Source organism: Papaver somniferum, chromosome 2, assembly GCF_003573695.1.
Source record: "Papaver somniferum cultivar HN1 chromosome 2, ASM357369v1, whole genome shotgun sequence".
Taxonomy (NCBI): domain Eukaryota; kingdom Viridiplantae; phylum Streptophyta; class Magnoliopsida; order Ranunculales; family Papaveraceae; genus Papaver; species Papaver somniferum.
This window is the reverse complement of record NC_039359.1, coordinates 74,827,205-74,848,149: the sequence shown is the minus strand read 5'-3', so window position 1 is coordinate 74,848,149 and position 20,945 is coordinate 74,827,205. Positions and strand designations below refer to the sequence as shown.

Here is a 20,945-nt window from a genome sequence, read left to right as displayed (position 1 = left end):
TACAGTCCTTACAAAACTTTGTAGCATCATAAGTGCTTGTAATTGTTGTCTGATCAGGTTGCACTTTAAACGCCCATCACATTCTCCTGCACTTCTTTGTTAGAATACGGGCATCCAACTTAAAACCAATTGTCTATGAGTGGAGAGACCCTAAGAGATTATAACCCGCAGGATATTAAATTGCCCATACAATGTGGGACTAACAATCTCAACACGTCCCCTCATGTGTAGCCTCGTTGGGTCTAACACGTGGACAATAAATCAGGTGACGCGGAGTAAAGGTGCGGTCAAACGACTCGACACAAATAGCCTTCTCTGATACCATGTCAAGTTCTCGACAAGTCTTAGTTTTCTCATTCATTGTTTAGATATGTATACATTCATATGTCTTGTTTATCAAGACATAAACGTGAACTGCGCGTATCTAGATTTCCTAAAATACATGACTCAAATATAGACTATTTCCTAGTAAAGTCTCATGATGAAACTCTGATTCCAAGATTAATTTTCTAAGTAACTGGAGGACGGATGTCGACTGACAGGATACTACCCATTTTTAACTGGTAGCTAGATTATAGTTTGGATGCCTAATGTAAGTAATGCACTAATTTTCGTCGCTTTTAATGATGTCTCCACTCTCCATGACGTCAAAGCGGTATAAAATATCTACTGTTAAGGGAAAAGATTTGGCAAGGTGAAAAGGAGAGTTATCTAAATTCGAGACGGTCTCGATTACCAAGGATGAATTGGGGGTCATGATACATTTTATGCCCACACCCAAAAATATATGGGACTTCCAAAAATGAGGGTGAAATACCTATTTTATCCTTCTCTAATAAAAAACAGTCTGAGTCGTCAATATTAGAAATGTATAAAAAAATGACTCTCATTTAATATGAAAGGGTCGTCCGTATATAGTAATGCTTAACTGACGACCCTTAGAGTGATAGCTACAGAGAGTAAAAGGTTTTCTAGTCGTTCGGTTCTAAATATATACAGTTAACGACTCTATATGACCTAAAAGATGGAGTCGTCATCTTTTAGGAACCTCATTGACGATTTTTTATAACTGAACAATGGAGTCGTTTATTTTGGTGCCAATTCATTGACGACTCTACAGGGTCGTTAGTTAATTATACTCACGACCTAACGACCCTCACACTGAGTTTTTGCATAGTGACCATCGACCACTTGGAGCACCATTCATGTGATTTGAAGAGTATAGGAAGTTTACCTGATTGTTTAGAGCTTGGGGTTCCTCATTTTGAGTGTTGGTTCCTTCATTTTGAGCAATGGGATCTTCATTTGCACCATTGTTCATAGCTTCCTCTATCAACATCTCCTCATCAAACATCCAATCCATATGATTAGTTGAGACAATCTTGCCATCAACGCAATCATTGTTGTTGTTGAAGCTTCACCAACATCATTTCCTCCACTAGAATCACTCATTTCAAATAACCCTAAGTTTTCTCCCAAAACTCAACTTCTTCTTCTCCACAACACAAAAACACAATTTATCTTTTATCAAATTTTTATCCCTAAATCTGATTTTAATCTACCCAAATTAATTAACAACTAATCAACACTCAATTAACACTAATAATCCAGGGGTAGTTTAGCCATTTCTAAAAAATGGGATAAGGGAGAACTCCCAATTACTATTTTGTCCTGTAACTAGGGGTCCTCAATTACTATTTCAGGTCCCCAATTCAGCTCTGCTCTCTTAGACATAATCTTATCTTATACTTAAAAAAGGCCCCCTTTTGGGTGGTTTTGGTGTCACACGTGGAAATTTCTAAATTGTCCCTCACAATTATAACTTGCAGCGGTATAATAAGGTGTAATAATCATAAACACGGAAGGCTACGTCTGTAAAATGGACAACCAAGGATCTGTGGTCGAACCCCACCGAACTCATTTTTGTTTTTATCTCTTAAGTTTTAGTTTCCAACTTTCCATCTCCTCCTCTTCGTCGTTCATGTTTCTTTACGTAGAGATTAATCGTAACCCCAAACTTCAGTTCTGAAAAAGGTGATACTAAGAAAGATTGTGATTTGTGATCAAATCTTCCTTCCAAAGAGTCTCCAACGATTTTTTCTTCTTACCCATTTATTCTCTGCTACTTGAGAAAACGCTAGGAAGATGTTCTCCTGGTGCTAGGTTTAAATTTTGGGTTTCTCGAAGAACAAGATGAAGCGAAATATTTACCGGTATTAGGTTTCGAAGGTAAGCTATCTTCTCCTCAATTTGGAATTCCGATTATGAATTGTTAAATTTTCATCACATCACTTGACCATCATGGTTAAGTTTTCATGGTTTTGTTGTTTAAATCAATTTGGATATTAATCAGTACTTCTTAGAATTTTAAATTCTCATATCTGTATTCTCCATTCTTATTGTGTTATTATTTGGTCAGAACTAGTGACAAACTCCTAGGTGAACAAACTAGTGATAAGAAAAAACCGGTCGTATTATTTCTACCAAATAAAAACCGTTTTAAATAAAACTGGGACAAAAACCCCAAGCCAAATAATAATGTGTAAATTTAGTTTTTGTTACTTTTTAAAAAGCCAAACATACCCTTGGACCTTTTCTTCTTCTTCTTTGATTTCTTCTTTCTTCCGTCATTCTGAAATTTTCAAACACCAAATATTTTCAGACATATTTATTTCTCTCTCTCTTTTTTCACCCAATTATAGTCTCGGACATCTTTATTTTTCTAGGTTTCATCGACTGCTCTCATGGAGAGAACCCAACACTCTCTCTCTCTCAGAAACAAATCCTTAGACAAATTTCCAGAATCAAAACCTAGAAATCTCACAATGAAAACACAAATTGAAACCTAAATTTCAGTAATCACAACATAGAAATCTCGATCTATTCTCAAAACCTAGAAATCTTGATCATCAGAACCTTAAAAAAAAATTTAAACCTAGAATGCAAAATCAGTTTTGTTACTGAAATCTGAAATCAATTCATCTTTGATTATCATCAGGTATAAACCATTATTTAGTACTGTTGTTTAATTTTGGTATTGTTGACCCTGTGAAGTTAATTGCATGTACAGATTTTGGTGATTTGAAGTTAGATTCTACTCTTCCGCTGTTTTTTTTTTTTTTTTTTTTTTTGTATTACGTAGAATTTCAAGGCATGGGTGTGTTTAGCTTTCTGATTTGTGAGCTATTTTTAGGGTTAATTTTTTTTTTAGATATCAATCTCTTGCTGCATGATTTCAATTCACTTGCTTGATTTAATTTGTTACTGCTGTTAGTCGAAGTTGATCAGTTTGATTTATCTTATCTCATAGTTTTATGGTTCAGAGATCCAAGATGTGAAAGCTTTCATGTATGAATTTGTCATCCAAAAAGCCTCAAATCCATGTTCTGAATGAACTGTTCCTGGTTATTTTTTGATGCTTCATTAGTACAATTTAACTGAATTTCGTTGATAAATTTATGGGTTAGTATACCATGATCTAATAAAGCCATCCTTGATAGCACCTGGTTCAACTATAAGGTTTCTTTTTGTAAAGCTTTCATCTCATGGAATATATTGAAGTTTTGCTTTGAAGCTTCTCTTGATCTCTGCTTTCTGAATCATATAGTTGATATAAACTGAACACGTGTCTTTGTTATGCAGTTATCCATAGTGGATAGATGGGACTTCATTAGGTTTGAACTTTTTTCATAGGTCATATGCATTATGTGTTATGCATGGAATTATTTTGGGATGGAATCTCTAGTTTCTTGATCTTGTTACTTGTACTTAGGAATTATTATCGATTATTCTCTAAATTGTAATTGCGACAAATTTTATGTGAGCGACATCACCAGATTCTTGGTGTGTGTCCTGAAATGGGAGGATTTGAAGGGGCATGTCTTGTGCATCACATGTTATCGTTATGATTCACTAAGCAGGTGAAGTAAGATTGTGCACATTTTTGACAACTCCTCCCTGGATTGTTTGTTTTCCTTGTTGGTATGTGCGCATTTTCTGTATTAAACAAGATGTTTCCTCTTAGTCATCATATTTCATAATGCATCTTAGGTTATGGGGTCACATTTAACAATCCCATATGAATATTATACGTCGCTTTTATACCATTCATACTTTGCTTTCCTGAAATTTTTTTGAGGTGATATCATATTTATCGTTTCCTTATTTTAGCTATCATCTGTAACTGATAGACGTTGATATGTAGATCCCCCCTGGGTTGTACTCATGCCGATGTCCTTTTTTGGTGCTAGGTGAATCTATTACAGCTGAGAACAAAACAAGGGAAGGAGAGTACTACGTCTGGCACGAGTGAGTAATTTCAAGTTGGTTCCTTGGAGTAGAAAACAGATTCCTTAGTGAGAAAGTAACTCACTATTTCTGCTCATCATTGTTGTCTATGTTGTTGTAGGATGGAAAATTCTAAAGTATGATTTCTGTTTTGGTGCAGGTTTCGTAGAGTAAAATTGTTGTTCTAAGGACTTGAAAGGTCGGGTAACCTGTTCAGCTTTTTCTCAGCTGCCATAGTTATTAATAATTTTGTAAGATTGTATGTTCACCTTCATAATGTCTTATTGTTGGATGCTTATTACTTAGGTATCGACGTATCGTGCACGAAACCTGTTCATCACAGAGAGGGAAGCAATTGCAGGTGGTGAATTGGATTATGATGATGAAGAAGAGTGATGGAGAGGTTTGTTCTTTGAAACCTTTAAGAGTAAAATTTCATTATTTGTTTGAAGTCATTTGAATTTATTGACGTGTTTTCTATTTTTAGTTTTCTGATATTGCAGTAAGAAGATGAAGATGATGAGTAGAAGTAGAAGCAGCTTTAGCCCCCTTTTGATTTTGGTTTTCTTAGAAATTGTGAAGAATAATTTTCAATTGTCTGAATTGTGATCATGTTGTATTAACTGCTATTGGTTTATATGCTCTATGTTAATTACCTGCAAAAATGTTTGGAGGATGTAAAATAATACATTTCTTGTTCGAATGACGATGAATGCTTAAGCCTTGCAAACAAGGGCTGGAGTCGATTGTGAGGAACGCAATCATCCGCATTTGAAGTATGCTAATTGTGCCTGTTGTAGGATTTAATCGTTGTCGACTAGATTAGTAATACTCCAGTCTGAAGTATCTTTCTTTTTTCTGTTGTCAGTCATGCTACTTTTATGGTTCTTTTTTGTTAGTAAGTTAGAATTATATCTTTTAGGTACATGATCTTTTTGAATTATGTTTCTCTGAAGGAAGAATGAGTACTCTTTGCTAAATTTGGTGCTGAGTAAAATGAATGGGTGAATGCATATATGTAAGGCAATTCGCAAGCGTTCTATCCCTATCGAAACTTCCAAATGTGGAACAGTTGAGATTGGAGATCTTGTCGTTTGCTTCCAGGTAATGTCATGTTATATTTTGATCAATTCTTCTCTTTAGTACTTTTTAAAGTTTATTTTATCATGTCTAATTAAGCTTCTTGGGTTTGTATTCAGGAGAGTGAAGCTCAGGAAATCTTTGACGCCCATATTCTGGAAATCCGCAGGACATTACTGGAACAAATGCTGCATATGTAGGGCGTCCACACGCCATTCCTAAGTGGAATGGTCTCCTACCTAAATCAGGAGAAATGATATGTTTCCTTCTCCGGTCATCACTCTTTAGAATTTTTATCCTAATTTGCATATGCTACTTTTGCTGTAGAACCATCTAGTTGTTTTCTGAGTTGTTTCAGTACTTCTATTTTCACCCAGTGTTTCTTTTGTTGATATTTAACATATGTATTGAGTATAAGTGACAATATCTAAGGATGATATTGTAGTTCTTGCGGGGCTGTTGACAAGAAAATCCATCGAGGAACGATGTGAACAGCTAAGAGCTGGAGTTGAAATGGGCAGTCCTGATTATATGATAAAGATATGGTGCAGGAGAGGCTATCGTATTAGCATTCTATTCTAAATTAATTAACTAGTTATTTGATCTGTGGTTATTATGGAGTAGCAAAACTATGTTATGGCCACTCAGACCCGTACACCATAGTGTGGTTATGGTGTTGGTCGCGGTGGTTATTGGTGAAATGACAATGTGGAAAAATGATGAAACCAATTTCGGTTTCATCTAGTTTTGGTGAAACCAACTTTGGTTTCATCATTTTTGCCTAGTTTATTTTAGTTTGGTTTCATCATTGAAGTTGTGTTGGCGAAATGACAATATGTGGAAAAATGATGAAACCTAATTAGGTTTTATCTAGTTTTGGTCATTTTTGCCTAGTTTATTTTGGTTTGGTTTCATCATTGAAGCTGTGTTGGCGAAATGACAATATGTGAAAAAATGATGAAACCTAATTAGGTTTCATCTAGTTTTGGTGAAACCAATTTTGGTTTCATCATTTTTTCTGTTTGGTTTCATCATTTTTTTCTTATTTTGTTGAATATTGATCAATGAAATTCATTTTTTGTAGCGGTGGCGACTGGTTGGTGGTGGTGGTCGGCGATAATGGTGGTGTTGCTGGTGGTGGTGGTTGGCGACAGTGGTGGTCTGTGGTGGTGGTCGGCGGTGGCGCGGTGGTGGTTTTCGGGGATGGAGGTGGTGGCGTTGTGTTGGGTGGCGGTGGTGGAGGCGGTGGCGCGGTGGTGGTTGGCGGCGGTGGTGGTGGGAGGCGGCGGCGGTGGAGGTGATGGCGGCGGCGGTGGTTGCGGCGGCGGTGCGCGGTGGTGGTTGGCGGCGACGGTGGCGCGGTGGTGGTTGGTGGTGGTGGAGGTGGTGGCGCGGTGGTGGAGGAGGTGGCGCGGTGGTGGTGGCGGCGGTGGAGGTGGTGATGGTGGTGGTCGGTAACAGCGGTGGCGTCGGTTGACAGTGGTTGTTTTTGGCGACGGCGGTGGTCAGTGGTGGCGGCACAGTGGTGGTTCTGCTGGTGGTGTTATTTTGTGGTGGTGATAATATAATAGAAATTAATAGTGGGGTTGATTTTTATTTTTGTTGGGGTGATTTAAAATTAAAGGTGGGGTTGTTTTTTATTTTTGTTGGGGTGATTTAAAATAGAAGGCTAATATAGACAATTTATGTTAAATGGGGTTTTTGTAAACAATTTGTTTTGTTGGAGTTTTTGTATATGGATAGTGACACCTTTGGGGTTATAACTCGCGGCCCGTTATTTGGTATTGAATCAGTATCCTATCTGATTTCTGAACTCCAACTGTTTGTGGAAATACCTCACAGGGACTCAAGAATTTTCGATGCCATGTTTTAGCTCATTACTGAAACACTAAAGAAAATGGAGGGTGGGGTTTGTCGGAGTCCTAGACTTATCACTCTAGCTGAATTTCATCCATAAGAAGACAAGAAAATGCTGAACAAAAACGTACAAATCTTCGGAGTCATAGAATGATTGAGCTATACTCGACTTCAATATGGACAATGTGAATGAACAGAAAAGTCATAGAGATGTTCAATTATAATGATCTTAACTTAATAAAAGTAAAACAAGATCTTATGACCCAAGAGCAACGTAGTCGATTTCGGCAATCTCGGCCGAAATTCCGCCGAAATTTCCCTTTTCGGCTCGTAGCATAGCGAAATACGAAATTCCGGTGATACGAAAAGTTACCGGAAAACTCGGTTATATCAGCCGAAATTCCACCGATTTTAACAACCGAGATAGGGTATTTTAGTAATTTAACCTAACTAATCCTAATATCCTATTCCACCGATTCACTCTTCTTCACTTCGTTTCTTCTTCAGTCTCTGACTCTCTCTCACATAATCGAAGCAAGGTATGTTAATCGAAGCAAGATTAGGGTTTGTGGTGTTAATCGAAGCTAGATTTATATATTTTGACTTTTGAGAACTTTTCTATCATATTGTGAGTTCTTTTGATGTTAATCTGAGATTAGGGTTTTGAATTTCAATTGAAGCCTTCTTTGTTTAATTACTGAATTTTTTTTTCATGGGTTCTTTTTGATTTGTCATGGGTTCTTGTTGATTTGCTGGTGAGGTCATTAAATATTGAGTTCACTTCATAGTTGTGACAGTGTTTGATGCATGTTAGGGTTCTTGTTGATTTGCTTTAGTAATGAAGAATTGGGTGTTCGGTTTCCTCAGGTAGCAGTATTAACTGCTGGTTAAGCTCAAGAAGTATTTAATTTTTCTTTGGGTGGCTCAAGTAATAGTCTTCTTTCAGCTGGATGCAAATCTGAGGTAGGCATCCATTCTATGCTTCTCTCGGGTAGGAATGTGGTTGAGGTGATGTTTGTCTCATTATCTGATATAAATTTATAGACTATACATCGATGTTCATAAGTAGAGTTTTATTAGGCAGTGGTAATAATTTTGTGCTAATAATTGGTTGTATTAGCCAGTGGTGTACCAAGTTCAGTTTTCTCCCAATTGTAAGAAAGTTCAGTTGGGTAATAGAGTTTGCTTATTGTTCTCATAATTTCAATTTGACATGAATTTCAGGTTGTGATTATGGATTCTTCTAATGCATCCAATTCTAACAAATCAAACACTACATGTGGGTCAATACTCCCTCAATCTTCTAGTCTGACTCAAACTAGAGATCCAGCATGGAAATGGGCTACATGCAAAGATCCTGCATTTCCGAAGAAACTAAGTTGTACGCTTTGTAACAAAGAAATGTGTGGTGGTGGAATTACTAGGCTTAAGCAGCATATCACACAAGTCAAAGGAAATGTTTCATCATGTATGAAAGCAACAGTTGAAACTATAAATGAAATTAGACAAAATGACAGTATAAAGAAGTTAAAGAAAGCTCACAGGGATAACGTTGATGCTATGTATCGTCGCACACAATATGATGAGAAGTCTGATGCTGATACTGATGATGAGGACCATGAGGTACAAGAAGTTGAAAAGGATTCTAATGTGGGCAGTAGTAGTCAAGTAGTTGTTCAGAGTCAGAGTAAAAGAAAATTCAAGAGCCAAAGTAGTTCTAGGGGTCCAATGGATTTACTCATGCAGAGAGACCACCAGAAAACTCAGCAAGCCACTCTTGACAGAAACTGTTCAGCGAAAGAGAAGTTAAAGAAAGATGCATGGAAAAGCATTTCAGCTTGGATGACTGAGAACTCTATATCTTTTAATACTGTTCGATGTCCAAGTTTCCAACAAATGATCTATGCAATTGGTGAATATGTTAAAGCTATGCCCGCGCCATCTTATCATCAGATTCGCACAAATCTTTTCAAGGACCAGTTAGCAGAAACAAAGAAGTTTGTTGATACATTTAGGATACATTGGAAGAGGTATGGATGTTCTATTATGTCTGATGGTTGGACAGATGGGAAAAAGCGACATCTTATTAACTTTTTGGTGAATTGTCCGAAAGGGTCAGTTTTCTTGAAGTCTGTAGATGCGTCAAACAGAACCAATGATGCTGATTTCATACGTGAGCTTGTAAAGGAGGTAATTGAAGATGTCAGGAAAGAAAATGTGGTTTAATTCATTACTGACAATGGTTCAAATTTTAAAAAGGCTGGGAAAGATTTAATGCTTGAATACCCGAATCTATTTTGGACTCCTTGTGGTGCTCATTGTGTCCAGTTGATGCTAGAAGAACTTGGTGACAAGCTTATACGAATCAAGACAGCCGTCATTCTAGGTAAAAGACTTGTTACGTACATTTATGCTCATTTTCAAGTATTGTGCTTGATGAGGGAGTTGACACGTTCAGACTTACATAGGTCTACAAAGACTAGATTTGCAACTCAGTATTACACACTAAAAAGTCTTCAAAAGTATAAAACTCCTTTACAAATGGTGTTTGTGAATGATAGGTGGGCAAAAACTAGATTTTCAAAAGAAACTCTTGGAATTAATGCACTTAAAATTGTTACAAGTAGCACATTTTGGGAAAATGTTGATTATGCTTGTAGTGTGCTGAAGCCTTTAGTTAAGGTTGTAAGGTTGGTGGACATCGAGCGAAAACCTACAATGCCTTCTTTTTATGATATAATGAGGATAGCAAGGAATCAACTAGAGGAGAAATTCAGTGAAGATGATGATACGTGGGGTGTAATTAAGGCTTGTTTTGAGAAAAGATGGAAGAATAACTTTAATCATGCTCTACATTGTGCGGCATACTATTTGAATCCTTCCATATTCTACACTATTGAAGCTTATGAAATGGATAGTGATCCAAAGTACATAAAAATCAAAAGGGGACTTCATATAGCAATGCAAAGGCTTATACCCAATGAAGATGAACTTGATGATGCTACGGGTGAATTGAGAAAGTATGCTGATGCTGTTGGGATCTTGGGAACTCCGCCTTGCAAAAGAAAAAGAAATAAGGATCAACCTCGTAAGCTTGTTTGTTCTTTAAGTTTAAAGTTTGACTAATTTGTGTTAGATAGATTTTATAACTACTTTTTTTATATTTATAACAGATGAATGGTGGATTACATTTGGAGGAATCGATGCGCCAAACCTACAAAAATTTGCAATCAGAGTATTGAGTCTTACTTGTTCTGCTTCCCCATGTGAGCGAAACTGGAGCACATTTCAAAATGTAAGTATTCTAATCTTTTACACTGATTAGTAATATTATGAATATGCACGAACCATGCAATTCCAGTACCTATATTTTGAATTAATTGATTGTGGAGTGTTGTATTACTGTTAAGACTTGACCATAAGTCATTTCTCTTAACTGCTCAGTATAGTAGGTCGATTGAACTAGGAACCTAACATGCCCTGTATACCCCTATGTTCTTATGAAAACAAGCAACAAAAAAATTAGCATGTGCTTACTATTAAGTATTTTAGTTGAATTACTTACTTATCTTATGTATTTCAGTTGCACTCGAAAAAACGAAATCGCATAACGCAACATTGAATGATAGTGTTTTTATCCAGTATAATAAGAAATTGCAGCGTCGTTACCTAGAAATCCAACAATATAACGATAATGATAAAGCTAATGATCCTATTTTTCTGGAGGAGCGTGATGAAAATGATGAATGGTTGGAGTTACGAAATTTGAATGACTTGGAGGTTCATGGTGATTATGTAACTTTTGATGATTTGCAAGAGATAGTTAGTGAAGAACGTGGGACTGTTGGTAGTAAAGGTGCCAGTAGTTCTCGAAGTAAGTCTACGTATCCAACTAACTCGGAGTATGATGGATATGATACTGATGACTTGATGTTGGACACTCAAAATGGGCTACTCGGTGGTGTCGGGAATGATGGAGTTACTTTAGATGATGATATCTATGATGAATCAAATTATATTGATTAGAATTGTAATATCCTTGTTGTTCCTTTACTTTGTACACATTTTGTAACGTTTACTTAGAGCGTGAGACTACTTTTCTTGGTTGTGCAATCATGATACATTCTTGATAACCTCTGGAACTGGCTGTGGATGTGAAATGCTTCCAATTTTATTTGTGAATGGAATTAATTGTTACTAATAGTCTTTCAGAACTCTGGCCTCAGCACAATTTCTCATCAATCCATATGAGAGTTACTGTTTACGCCTGGTAAGCTCAATTTTAATCTAGCTGGATCCTCGCCAAACGGGATTTTAGTTTGCATTACGGGCGGACTGTTTTGGAATTAACGCTCCATCCCCATGAAATTGAACCTGGCAACAAACACTTCTTATTATAAAAGTTGGAACCGAAATTACACCGAAATTTGAAAACGGAATCTCCCCGAGACAACGTTGTACCAGTGTATCGCTCGGGACCGAGATAAACCGGAATCCGAAATTAACTACCTTGCCCAAGAGGAAAAATAAGCACTACTTAAAAAACGAACGAGTGCTTATCATATGCGGATACCTAAACGTAGACGGAAATAAATATGGAGATAAAGCAGAAACAAATAGTGGTGAGGCGACTGTATTTTTTCGTATTTATGTTGCGCATGCTTTATGTATTCAACTAACAGAAAAGGTTAATGCTTTTGTGCAAAAAATGAACTAATCTGTAGCAATGCAGGGTAATAAGGTATCCAGTATAAGTCGCCACGTCCAACCCCGATTTCCTACATTATATGTTTCTGATTAAATTGGTTATATTAAGGCTTTTGTAGTATTATTAGTAGCAGCGGCACAATAGAAACAACATCAGTGGTGGTAGTAGTGGTGGTATTAGTGGCAGGGCTGCTTCAATAACAACACTTGATGATTATTGGCTTTTGAATACATGTGGCAATCTGTGACCGAGATACTTTTATACCTTGTTTGTTCGCAGCTGACTCAACGTCCGGGTCTGAGTCAACCCCTGACTCGCGTCGAGTCAGCAGTCAGACTGTTTGTTTTGTAAATTTGACGACTCCTGACTCGGCATCTGAGTCGATCCTAACCCCTGACTCGGGCTCCATGGAGTCAGGCGTGGAAATGCTGCTGAGTCGCACGCTCAAACCCCTGACTCGCTTAAATCGACAAAAATACCCTCGATGCTTTATATCAGAAAATTGCATTTCCTCTCTCATTTTTCTTTGTTTGTTCCGTCGGAAGCAGAGATGGGAGATGAGGAACCAAACCCTGTATCTATTCTCAACTGATATCTCCTTAATCTCTCTCAACAAATCCAATAATTCATATCTCCATCGTCACTCCCATCTCATCTTTCCATCTTTTTCAAAAGATTTAAAAGCTTCTTTTAGAATTATCATCATCTTCAGGTATAATAATTTTTCATCCATGTTCATTTTCATATGGGATTTATATGATTTGGAACATGGGTTTTTATTCATATTTTCTTTTCGAACATGGGTTCTTTCGTTTTCATATGGGTTTTATTTGATTTAGAATATGGACTTTTATTTATATTTTCTGGTTAAATATTTGATGATGTTTGTGAAAATGCCAAGGAGAAAATCATAATTGTACTTGCTAATTATGATAGAACATGGGTTTTTCCTTTTTATAGTTAGGATACTAGACCATACAACTAGGGATTTCATTTTGTTTTTGTTTTTATACTTGCTTCTGAGTTATTTGTGTAATTTGTGGTGATTAGAGGTGGTGGTGGGTGGTGATTGGGTGGTATACTATGTATGGATATTGTTGTCAGTGTCAATCTAGTATGGAAATTGTGAAATCTTTGGTTGAACCTTAAGAGTACATTCTCGTGTCAATAGAGTGAAATGAGAAATAGTTCAGGGTTGGATGTCATAGTTACTTTGTCGCTGACATGGGTTTGGATTTTGGTTTGATGAATCTGATAAAAAAAATTGTAGACAAAAATTTGCGAAGTTAGTTTTATCACTCTGGCTCATATAAAATTGATGAAATTGTAATAACTAAATGTTGCCTTAAACCCGCTATTTGTAAATAAAGCATAAACATTCTGCTTTCGACGACAAGCCATTACGTAACAATAAACAACTGGATCAGTGAAAACATATTTGGCAGCGGTATGATTTTCATTTGAAATGAACGTATACAGATTGAACGCTACAGGAAACATGTCACCGACTCATCGGGGTACTGTGGGTATTCTAATACAGTAATACCTTCTTAGGATGCGTTTAATATCATAGATTTGCTTTACTAGCAAACTTCCACTGTAGTTGTATTATCTGAACTTTTGAGTTGGATAGCAGTACTAGTAATTTTTGTTTTATCATACGAGGACCAGAGTAATGGAATTCTCTACCTATATAACGAGTTTGAAGTATATAGATATTATAGTCAGGTCCTAACTGGATTTTTTGGCTCAGCTAGGGTGTTAGTTGGAATATGCTATGAATTTCATGCGTATGATAGGTGTTGTTTGTATTCCTTTGGATACTGACGATATTACACATTACCTATTCTTAAATGTTGATCGTAAAACTCACATTTCCTGGTATTGAAAATATTACTGTTTTTCCTCCCAAATTTAGAAGTTAGTATGGCATTACATTTCTATGCGTTTGTCGAGTTTTATGCAGGGTACATGCAGTTCTCTTGTAGATCAATATTATTTTGGAAGGAGTTTTTAACTTGATATGATCCCTAATGTGTTTAATATAGCACTGTGACTTCCATATATATGTACTGCCCGAGCATGTGATGATGTGATATATCTTATGGCAACTGATTCTTGTTTTCCTTGATGCAACTACATATCAATGATAGTATTGTTGTGTTTTTTTTTACGATTACTGCTACTCTGTGTTCAAATAATATGATCTTCCTTTTTTGGTTATCTGTTGTTGTTTTTTTTTCCGATCAGCTTGGTTATCTGTTATTACAAATTACCCATGTCTTGTATTTATTTTACGAGGACGAGGCCCTTGAGATGAATGAAATACAGGTGGATGAGGAAGAGGAAGTGGAAAGGGAAGAAAATGCACCTCGTCTGTTTGGAAGACAAGAGCAAATATATATGAAAATTTTACGTGATGAGATAGCTAGTCTCCTTTAGATTTATTCTTTCTTTTATGTTTTTAGGACTTAAATCTTTAGATTTTATTTGTTTGTGATATCGAATATGTTTAATTCCATCGAAAATAAAAGTTTTTTAGAGTGCAATGGAACAATTTGTGATGTTTTAATAACGGTAGATGTTATGGTTTAAAATGTGCACAAGGGCATTTTCTGTCCAAAAAAAATCAGTCAGCTGAGTCAGGTCTGACTCACCAAACAAACATATTTTCTGACTCAGATCTTAGTGAGTTAGATCCAGATGAGTCAGGTGATTTCACTCAGATCCATACGACTCAGATCCAGATGACTCAGATGAGTCAGCCGCAAACAAACAACGTGTTGATCTTAATCTTAAGTTTCAATGTTTTGGATGCGACTGAAATACTCTAAGAGTTAGTGTTAAGTTCCAATGTTTTGGTAAAATTTTGGAACAACACCTCATTTAATGCGAGCCTTCCTTAATTTCTGACAAATTATAATAATGCAGCAAATTTTGGAGGTTTCTATAGTTTTCAATTCAATTTCTCTACCAGCTTTGTTTAGGCTTTTTCTTTATTGGTAATTCATAGAACATGGTATTACAAATGGAGGGTAAGGTTCATAGAGACCAACTCGACATTGTTATGTTTTCAATTCATTTAAGTATGTTGTTTGCTGAATGCAGATTTTGATATGAATTCATACTTTAAGAAATGCAAGCATCTTGAAGTGGTTTACTTTCAAATTGCTGACATTCATGGACCCAAGGAAGAGCCGGGGGAAGGGAAGAAAATGTTGGCGCTATCGCGTTATACAAGTGTTATACCTCATTAAATGTGATGATATTTTTTATTAAAAAATTGGTGACTGAAAATTTTGATTGGAATATCTGGATGTTTATCGTTATGAAACAACTGAACAACGTGAAATTGAGTTTCATCCTGAATTATAGGCGCCTTGCAGGTGCTTACACCTATGTTTACAAGTTTTGTTACCTTAACGGCAAGCGCATCGCGCATCCGTCTTTACTATAATAATTTGTGCATGATTTTAGCAATAGTGCATGTGCATGCATCAGGCCGTGGGTGCGCGAACATCGAGTCGCTATGGGATGAGTCATGGTGGACATAAGAAAGTAGAAATTAACGTTTAGTCCCAAAGTTATTGGGGCTTTAGACTGTCTAGTCCTGCCATCTCAAGCCTAGTATAAGGGGATCCAAATTTACCTAATCCTAAACGAGTCAGTCCATTGTTGAATGATTTAGTCCAAAATGTACTTTCTTTGAGGACAAAAATACCCATAAAACAAAATCTGATATTTCCTCTGTCATAATAATTTTCAATTTCATGGTTTCATATGTCGAACTCTCGAAAGTGCTCTTCATTTACTCCCGTTGAAGACGACGGTGATAGGATTTTGATAAAAACTCATATCGAATTCGATTCATGATTAGGTTTAGATCATTTTACGCTCCTCCACCTTTCCCCATTCTCTCAACCTCAAAGAATCTCTGTAAGAATATCTAAAAACAAACAAATCTGGTAAAATTCCATCAAAATCTTATTCAAAATTCATTTAATTTTAGATCAGTTGTTTGTTTTTAACATTTTTCTCGAAAATCTTGCTCCAATTTCTTTTGTGATGCTTTAGGTATCTGTTTTGATAAGTTATCAGATGTTATTTTGATTGGCAGATGTGTATTTATGGTTCGTTTTGTGTTTAAATTTACAGATCTATTACGTGTATAACATTTCCTTGAAATATCTAGATTTGTATGAGATCTATGTGAGGTTTATTGAATTTTTATTGAGAAGTTGTCGATTTTGTTTGTTGATCGTCTACATTTTATGCATTGAGATTTAATTTTCTTATATACAGATTTGAAGGAGGACCAAGAGGAAGCTCGTATTTCTCAGAATCTTTATCAAGTTATTAAAAATCACGGCCCCTGAATATCTCCAATAGTTGGTGCATGTGCAGGTACTCTCTCTGGATTATGGCTATTTTGGGAGGAACACAATAATTAGCTTTTTTGCTTATTTCTTTTTCACAATTGGATGTTTGATTTGTGTTTATCTCCATTTTTCTTAGATCCATTTCATTTGATATTGGAATTTGGGATTTATTAGAATTAAACCCAGTAATAAAATATCCAAGTATTTTTTGTTCTCCCATTACTAGGTTCTCTTTCGATGTTCACTAATTTAGCCAGCTTAGGCAATGTAAACTGATCTACGAAGTAGTAGTTCGTCGTTAACATGCTATGGTTGTAAAAATGCGTCATCGGGCAATCAGATAAAATGAAGGAAATTTTGATTATCTAGTATCTAGCCTTGTTGAATGGATTTGTTTCATTCATAAATTAGGGTTGTATGCTAATTTCATGAATTGTATTCACATGGAGAAAGTGGCAAGCTCTTTTAAAATAAAATAATTATGTAATATCCACTTTCTTTCAGTAGTGTGGTAAGAGATAGGAGGTACACATTACAATGTAAATGTTGTAGTAGTTGGAATGTACAGTAGCATTAGAGATTAATGCCAAGTGTATACAAATTGCATTTCAAATAGTAGCATTAGAGATTAATGTCAAGTGTATATAAATGGCATTTAAAAATCTTTGTTAGATTACCATGAACCGAAAATGTATATATATCGACCAATCTTAGAACGAATCTCATGTCTTCATCTTAATAGTGTTGGCTGCGTCCAAACACTTGTGTTGTAATTGTCAGCAATATAATTATAGCACAACTCAGATGTTTTCAACATAGTATCTTTTTCTAGTGCATCTTGATGAGTGCTGGTTTACTTAGAAAGACTGAATCTTGCATTTTTCCTTTAATGAACCATGTTCCTTACAACTGCTGCACTGACTATGCTTACACCTTCCCTTGAATTCTTCTGATAGTATTTGATTTTTGCAAAGACCGGACCACGTTAAGTTCCAAATATTACTTATATTGGAAAAACAATGAGCATAACACTTTATCATGTTTCCCATTTGACTTGAATTTATGGATGGTATTTTGTGTGATTCTATATAAATTTTATAATTCAACTTCAATAAAATAACCAGTCTGGAATGAAATATATTTTATAGTTGCACCTAATGAATTTTCAGATGGACATGTGTTTGGCTCACATCTTTGGGTTGTTCTCTAATTGTTAAACTAACTGATTTTTTTTGTGTACATGCTGGGTTGTTTGCTGGGGACTCCAAATGAATATTGATTTCCAGGGAAAAGCAAGCTAATGAATTTAGATGAATATCCACAATGGTCTCCCCATAAGTTGTCATCTGATCCTAACCTTGATGAATCTGCTCAAGGTATGCTTTCGGTGAGTTGAACTCAAATTGTGATTGTCATTCTAATCATGTACCTAAGCTTTCTGTGTCTTAGAAAAATAATGGGCCACTTGAATTGGTTTAGAAAATCATGTAAACCTGGATTAGTTCTCAACTGCTATTGAAAAGTCACTGACTATTTAAAAATTACATGTGTACATATTAGTACACCTGTAATATAAGTGTACATTTTTGTACACATGTGACAGAAATTACATGTGTACATAGTAGCCCACACTAGTAATTTTAATTAAATTTTAGTTAACAATCTTTTTTCATTTCTTGGATGTCGAATCAGTGATGCTATGAATCACTGGACTGTTGGTTTACATAAATTACATGTGTACACATTAGTACACCTATAATATAAGTGTGCATTGTTGTATACAATCTGGTTCACATGATTTTTTATGATTTTCTAAACAATCACAAAATAATTGCATAAACTATAACTAGTGTGTACAATCTGGTGCACATGTGAAAAAATAACTTTGTAAACTTATTCTTGCGTAAGTAACTAGAGTGTACAAATTGTTGCACATTAGAAACAGATTGATTTGATAAGCATATGCTTGTGTTTCCAGTTTGTACACATGTGTTTTTGAATTGTTACTGTGCACATAATTGACATCGTATACGAATTTTGACATTATGATCTGTGTTAATTTGAGACTTTTTATTCTTATTGGGGGATTCTCTATATTGTGATTTAGGTAGTGGTCTAAATAAGATATTAATGGTCATTTATTTCTTTTGTTACATATTCATATTGGGATCTAAATATTTAAATTCATTTTCCTGATTTTGAAACATATGTTCATAGGAATTGAGTAGCTAGCATGTACGGAATCCGTACATATAATATTACATTGGTAAATAACGACATGACTCTCAGGTAGAATTTGCTATATCTGTTTTGAATTAATTAATAATCAGTGTAGTAACTTGAGAGAAATAGTTTACTATACAAGTATACTATTCATTTTCTTCTTCTGTAGTGACATGATATCTAATTAGCTTTATCGGTTATACATATAAAACTTGCTTGCTACAGTATCACTGGTGGGCCATCATCACCACCTGAAGTGCTGCAAGAATCCTCAGAAATACCTATATTAGAAGTTGATGGTAGTTGAATTTATTAGTGCCTATTATATAGCATGTTGATTCTTAATGTGTACATAATTATACACATGTTTATTGTTAATGTGGACATAGTTGTACACTTATTCATTGTTAATGTGTACATAGTTGTTGTAGTGTCATCGCTAGTATTCATTATTAACAACAAATGATCCTTACCAGGGGTTTTCATGCTTTTAGATTTGAAAAAGTTGATGATGGAATATGCTTACAATTTTATTTAGCTTATTTACTGTATGTTCCTATCTTTGCTTCTATTTCAGTCGCGAACCTTTTCATCTAACAAACCAATACTCATAATGATATTGATTGCTTTCATGTGAAGGGGAAAATTGGATCACGACTATTATTTCTCACTGTTTGCATCTCACCATTACTGATCATCATGTCCAGATAAGTGTCCATTGAAAGAAGGCTATGCATTGGTAATCTTGATCAAAGAATAACCGATTATGTATTACTCCCTCCCTCCCTTATACTAGTACTAATAGTTGTTGAATTTGTATTCTTAACTATAGGTCAGTCTTGATCAAGATGTTTTCTCGTTATGGAATGATCGAGTCGGAGAATTTTTTATGGCACACTCGTGGTCCAAAGAGAGGAGAGCCACGAGGTTTCACTTTCATTCAGTTTACTACCAAAGAGGTTTATCATCCATTACTTTCAACTACTATAGATTGTTATAGTGTGTACATTCATTCTAGGAAGATTGGAATGCTTGAATAACAATGTAACATAGAGCGAGCAGGTTCATATAAACTATAACCAGGGTATACAATCTTGTATACATGTGAAAAATGTCTTCATAAGCTTATTCTTGCATAAATAACTTGGGTGTACAAATTTGTGCATATGGGAAAAAGATTGACTTGATAAGCTTATGATGCATAGATGCCTACTGATGCACTGTAGAAAGGTTTATGCTGCACAGATTGACTTGCTAAGATTATGCTGCAACTGCATAGATTTTTATCTTTAAGTTTAGTATCCTTTTTCTAGACTTTTATATATGTGTACATAGTTCTACACCACTGTTCATTCTCATGGATGTATGTCATGTTTAGTTGTATGGACGTTGGATTTGATAGGATTTCTGTAGAGGTGTACATGTCTGTACAATGGTATATGTTTTTGTTTATATAGCATGTACAGTTTGATGTACAACTTATATATTTTTTATTTATGTGTTTGTAATATGTAGGGTATCAACCATGTCGGAGAAGGTTACGTATGCTATTATGAACCATGGTGAGCGTTCAGTCATATTTTGGTAGATGTGTGCATATTTTCTTCACTGAAATTTTCTGTGATGAATGCAGGGATTATTTTGTTTCAATAAATGCGCTACTTTGTTATTTTTTGTAGATTGTAAATACTTGTACGCTGGTATTCTCTATGTGTGGCCAGTTCTGTAGACCCAAATAGATTGTGTCTCTTTAAGTCAGTAACTGACTAAATTTTTTACCTTGATTGTTTTCTTACTTTGTTTCTTATATGGTTGTTGGTGAAAGGTTAATCCCTTCTTTTTCAACCCGTGATTTCTTATGTTTTATCGTTTTATCCTTGATACAGATTGACTGCTAAACCAACCTCTGCAAATCCGGCTATTATCTAACTAGAGCTTGGCGTGGTTGATATTTTTTCGGTGTGTATAGACTAGACTGGCAGTCTGGCTATCATTGATATTGGATTTTCTGGATTTTTGCAGATGTGTACATAAATCTACACCAATGTAAATTAAAAAATAAAATTATACAATCATATGGGTACTCTTTTTGTACCTCTCAGAGAGAGCTTTCCAAATATATAAAGTTTATGAATTTTGGACAAACGGTTTGGAAAGATAAAAAAATTTTAAAAAAAAATATATATTATTTAAAACTGCTGACATCAACATGAGTCACCTTGGACTAAATTGTAAACCAGGAAAGTTATTTGTGTACTTTCCATAAAAAAGGACTAAGTACCTAGTTGAATGGGTTAGGACTAACTAGTATATTTGGATGGGATTTTGGACTAAACCATATTTTTTCCCATAAGAAAACCATGCAACGGTGATCGCGGTACAAGGAGATTTTTGTCTGAGACTTTTTCTAC

General features: G+C 35.4%; 1 protein-coding gene and 1 long non-coding RNA gene across 3 annotated transcripts; both read left to right on the top strand.

Moving 5' to 3' along the window:
- The first annotated feature begins 626 nt into the window (after window positions 1-626).
- LOC113351406 lies at window positions 627-11,250 on the top strand. Its single transcript, XM_026595396.1, has 7 exons — window positions 627-694; window positions 4,594-4,690; window positions 4,775-4,789; window positions 8,449-9,414; window positions 9,484-10,312; window positions 10,398-10,490; window positions 10,808-11,250. The coding sequence occupies exons 1-7, from the start codon at window positions 627-629 to the stop codon at window positions 11,248-11,250; spliced, it is 2,511 nt and encodes an 836-aa protein (XP_026451181.1).
- A 4,448-nt stretch (window positions 11,251-15,698) lies between these two features.
- On the top strand, window positions 15,699-20,642 carry LOC113353547. Of its 2 annotated transcripts, none has more exons than XR_003361366.1 (7): window positions 15,699-15,897; window positions 16,235-16,336; window positions 17,598-17,687; window positions 19,174-19,273; window positions 19,367-19,493; window positions 20,050-20,096; window positions 20,421-20,642. It is a non-coding gene; the product is annotated as an uncharacterized LOC113353547 (long non-coding RNA). The 2 variants fall into 2 exon arrangements; XR_003361367.1 differs by having other exon boundaries at window positions 17,598-17,698.
- Window positions 20,643-20,945: the final 303 nt, after the last annotated feature.

Excerpts from the sequence above, each read along its gene's own strand:
- LOC113351406 (XM_026595396.1), top strand. The coding sequence starts at position 627 with ATGTCTCCACTCTCCATGACGTCAAAGCGGTATAAAATATCTACTGTT. Across the intron at positions 695-4,593 it reads AAGGGAAAAGATTTGGCAAG|GTATCGACGTATCGTGCACG; the intron begins GTGAAAAGGAGA and ends CTTATTACTTAG. Across the intron at positions 9,415-9,483 it reads TACGTGAGCTTGTAAAGGAG|GCTGGGAAAGATTTAATGCT; the intron begins GTAATTGAAGAT and ends AATTTTAAAAAG.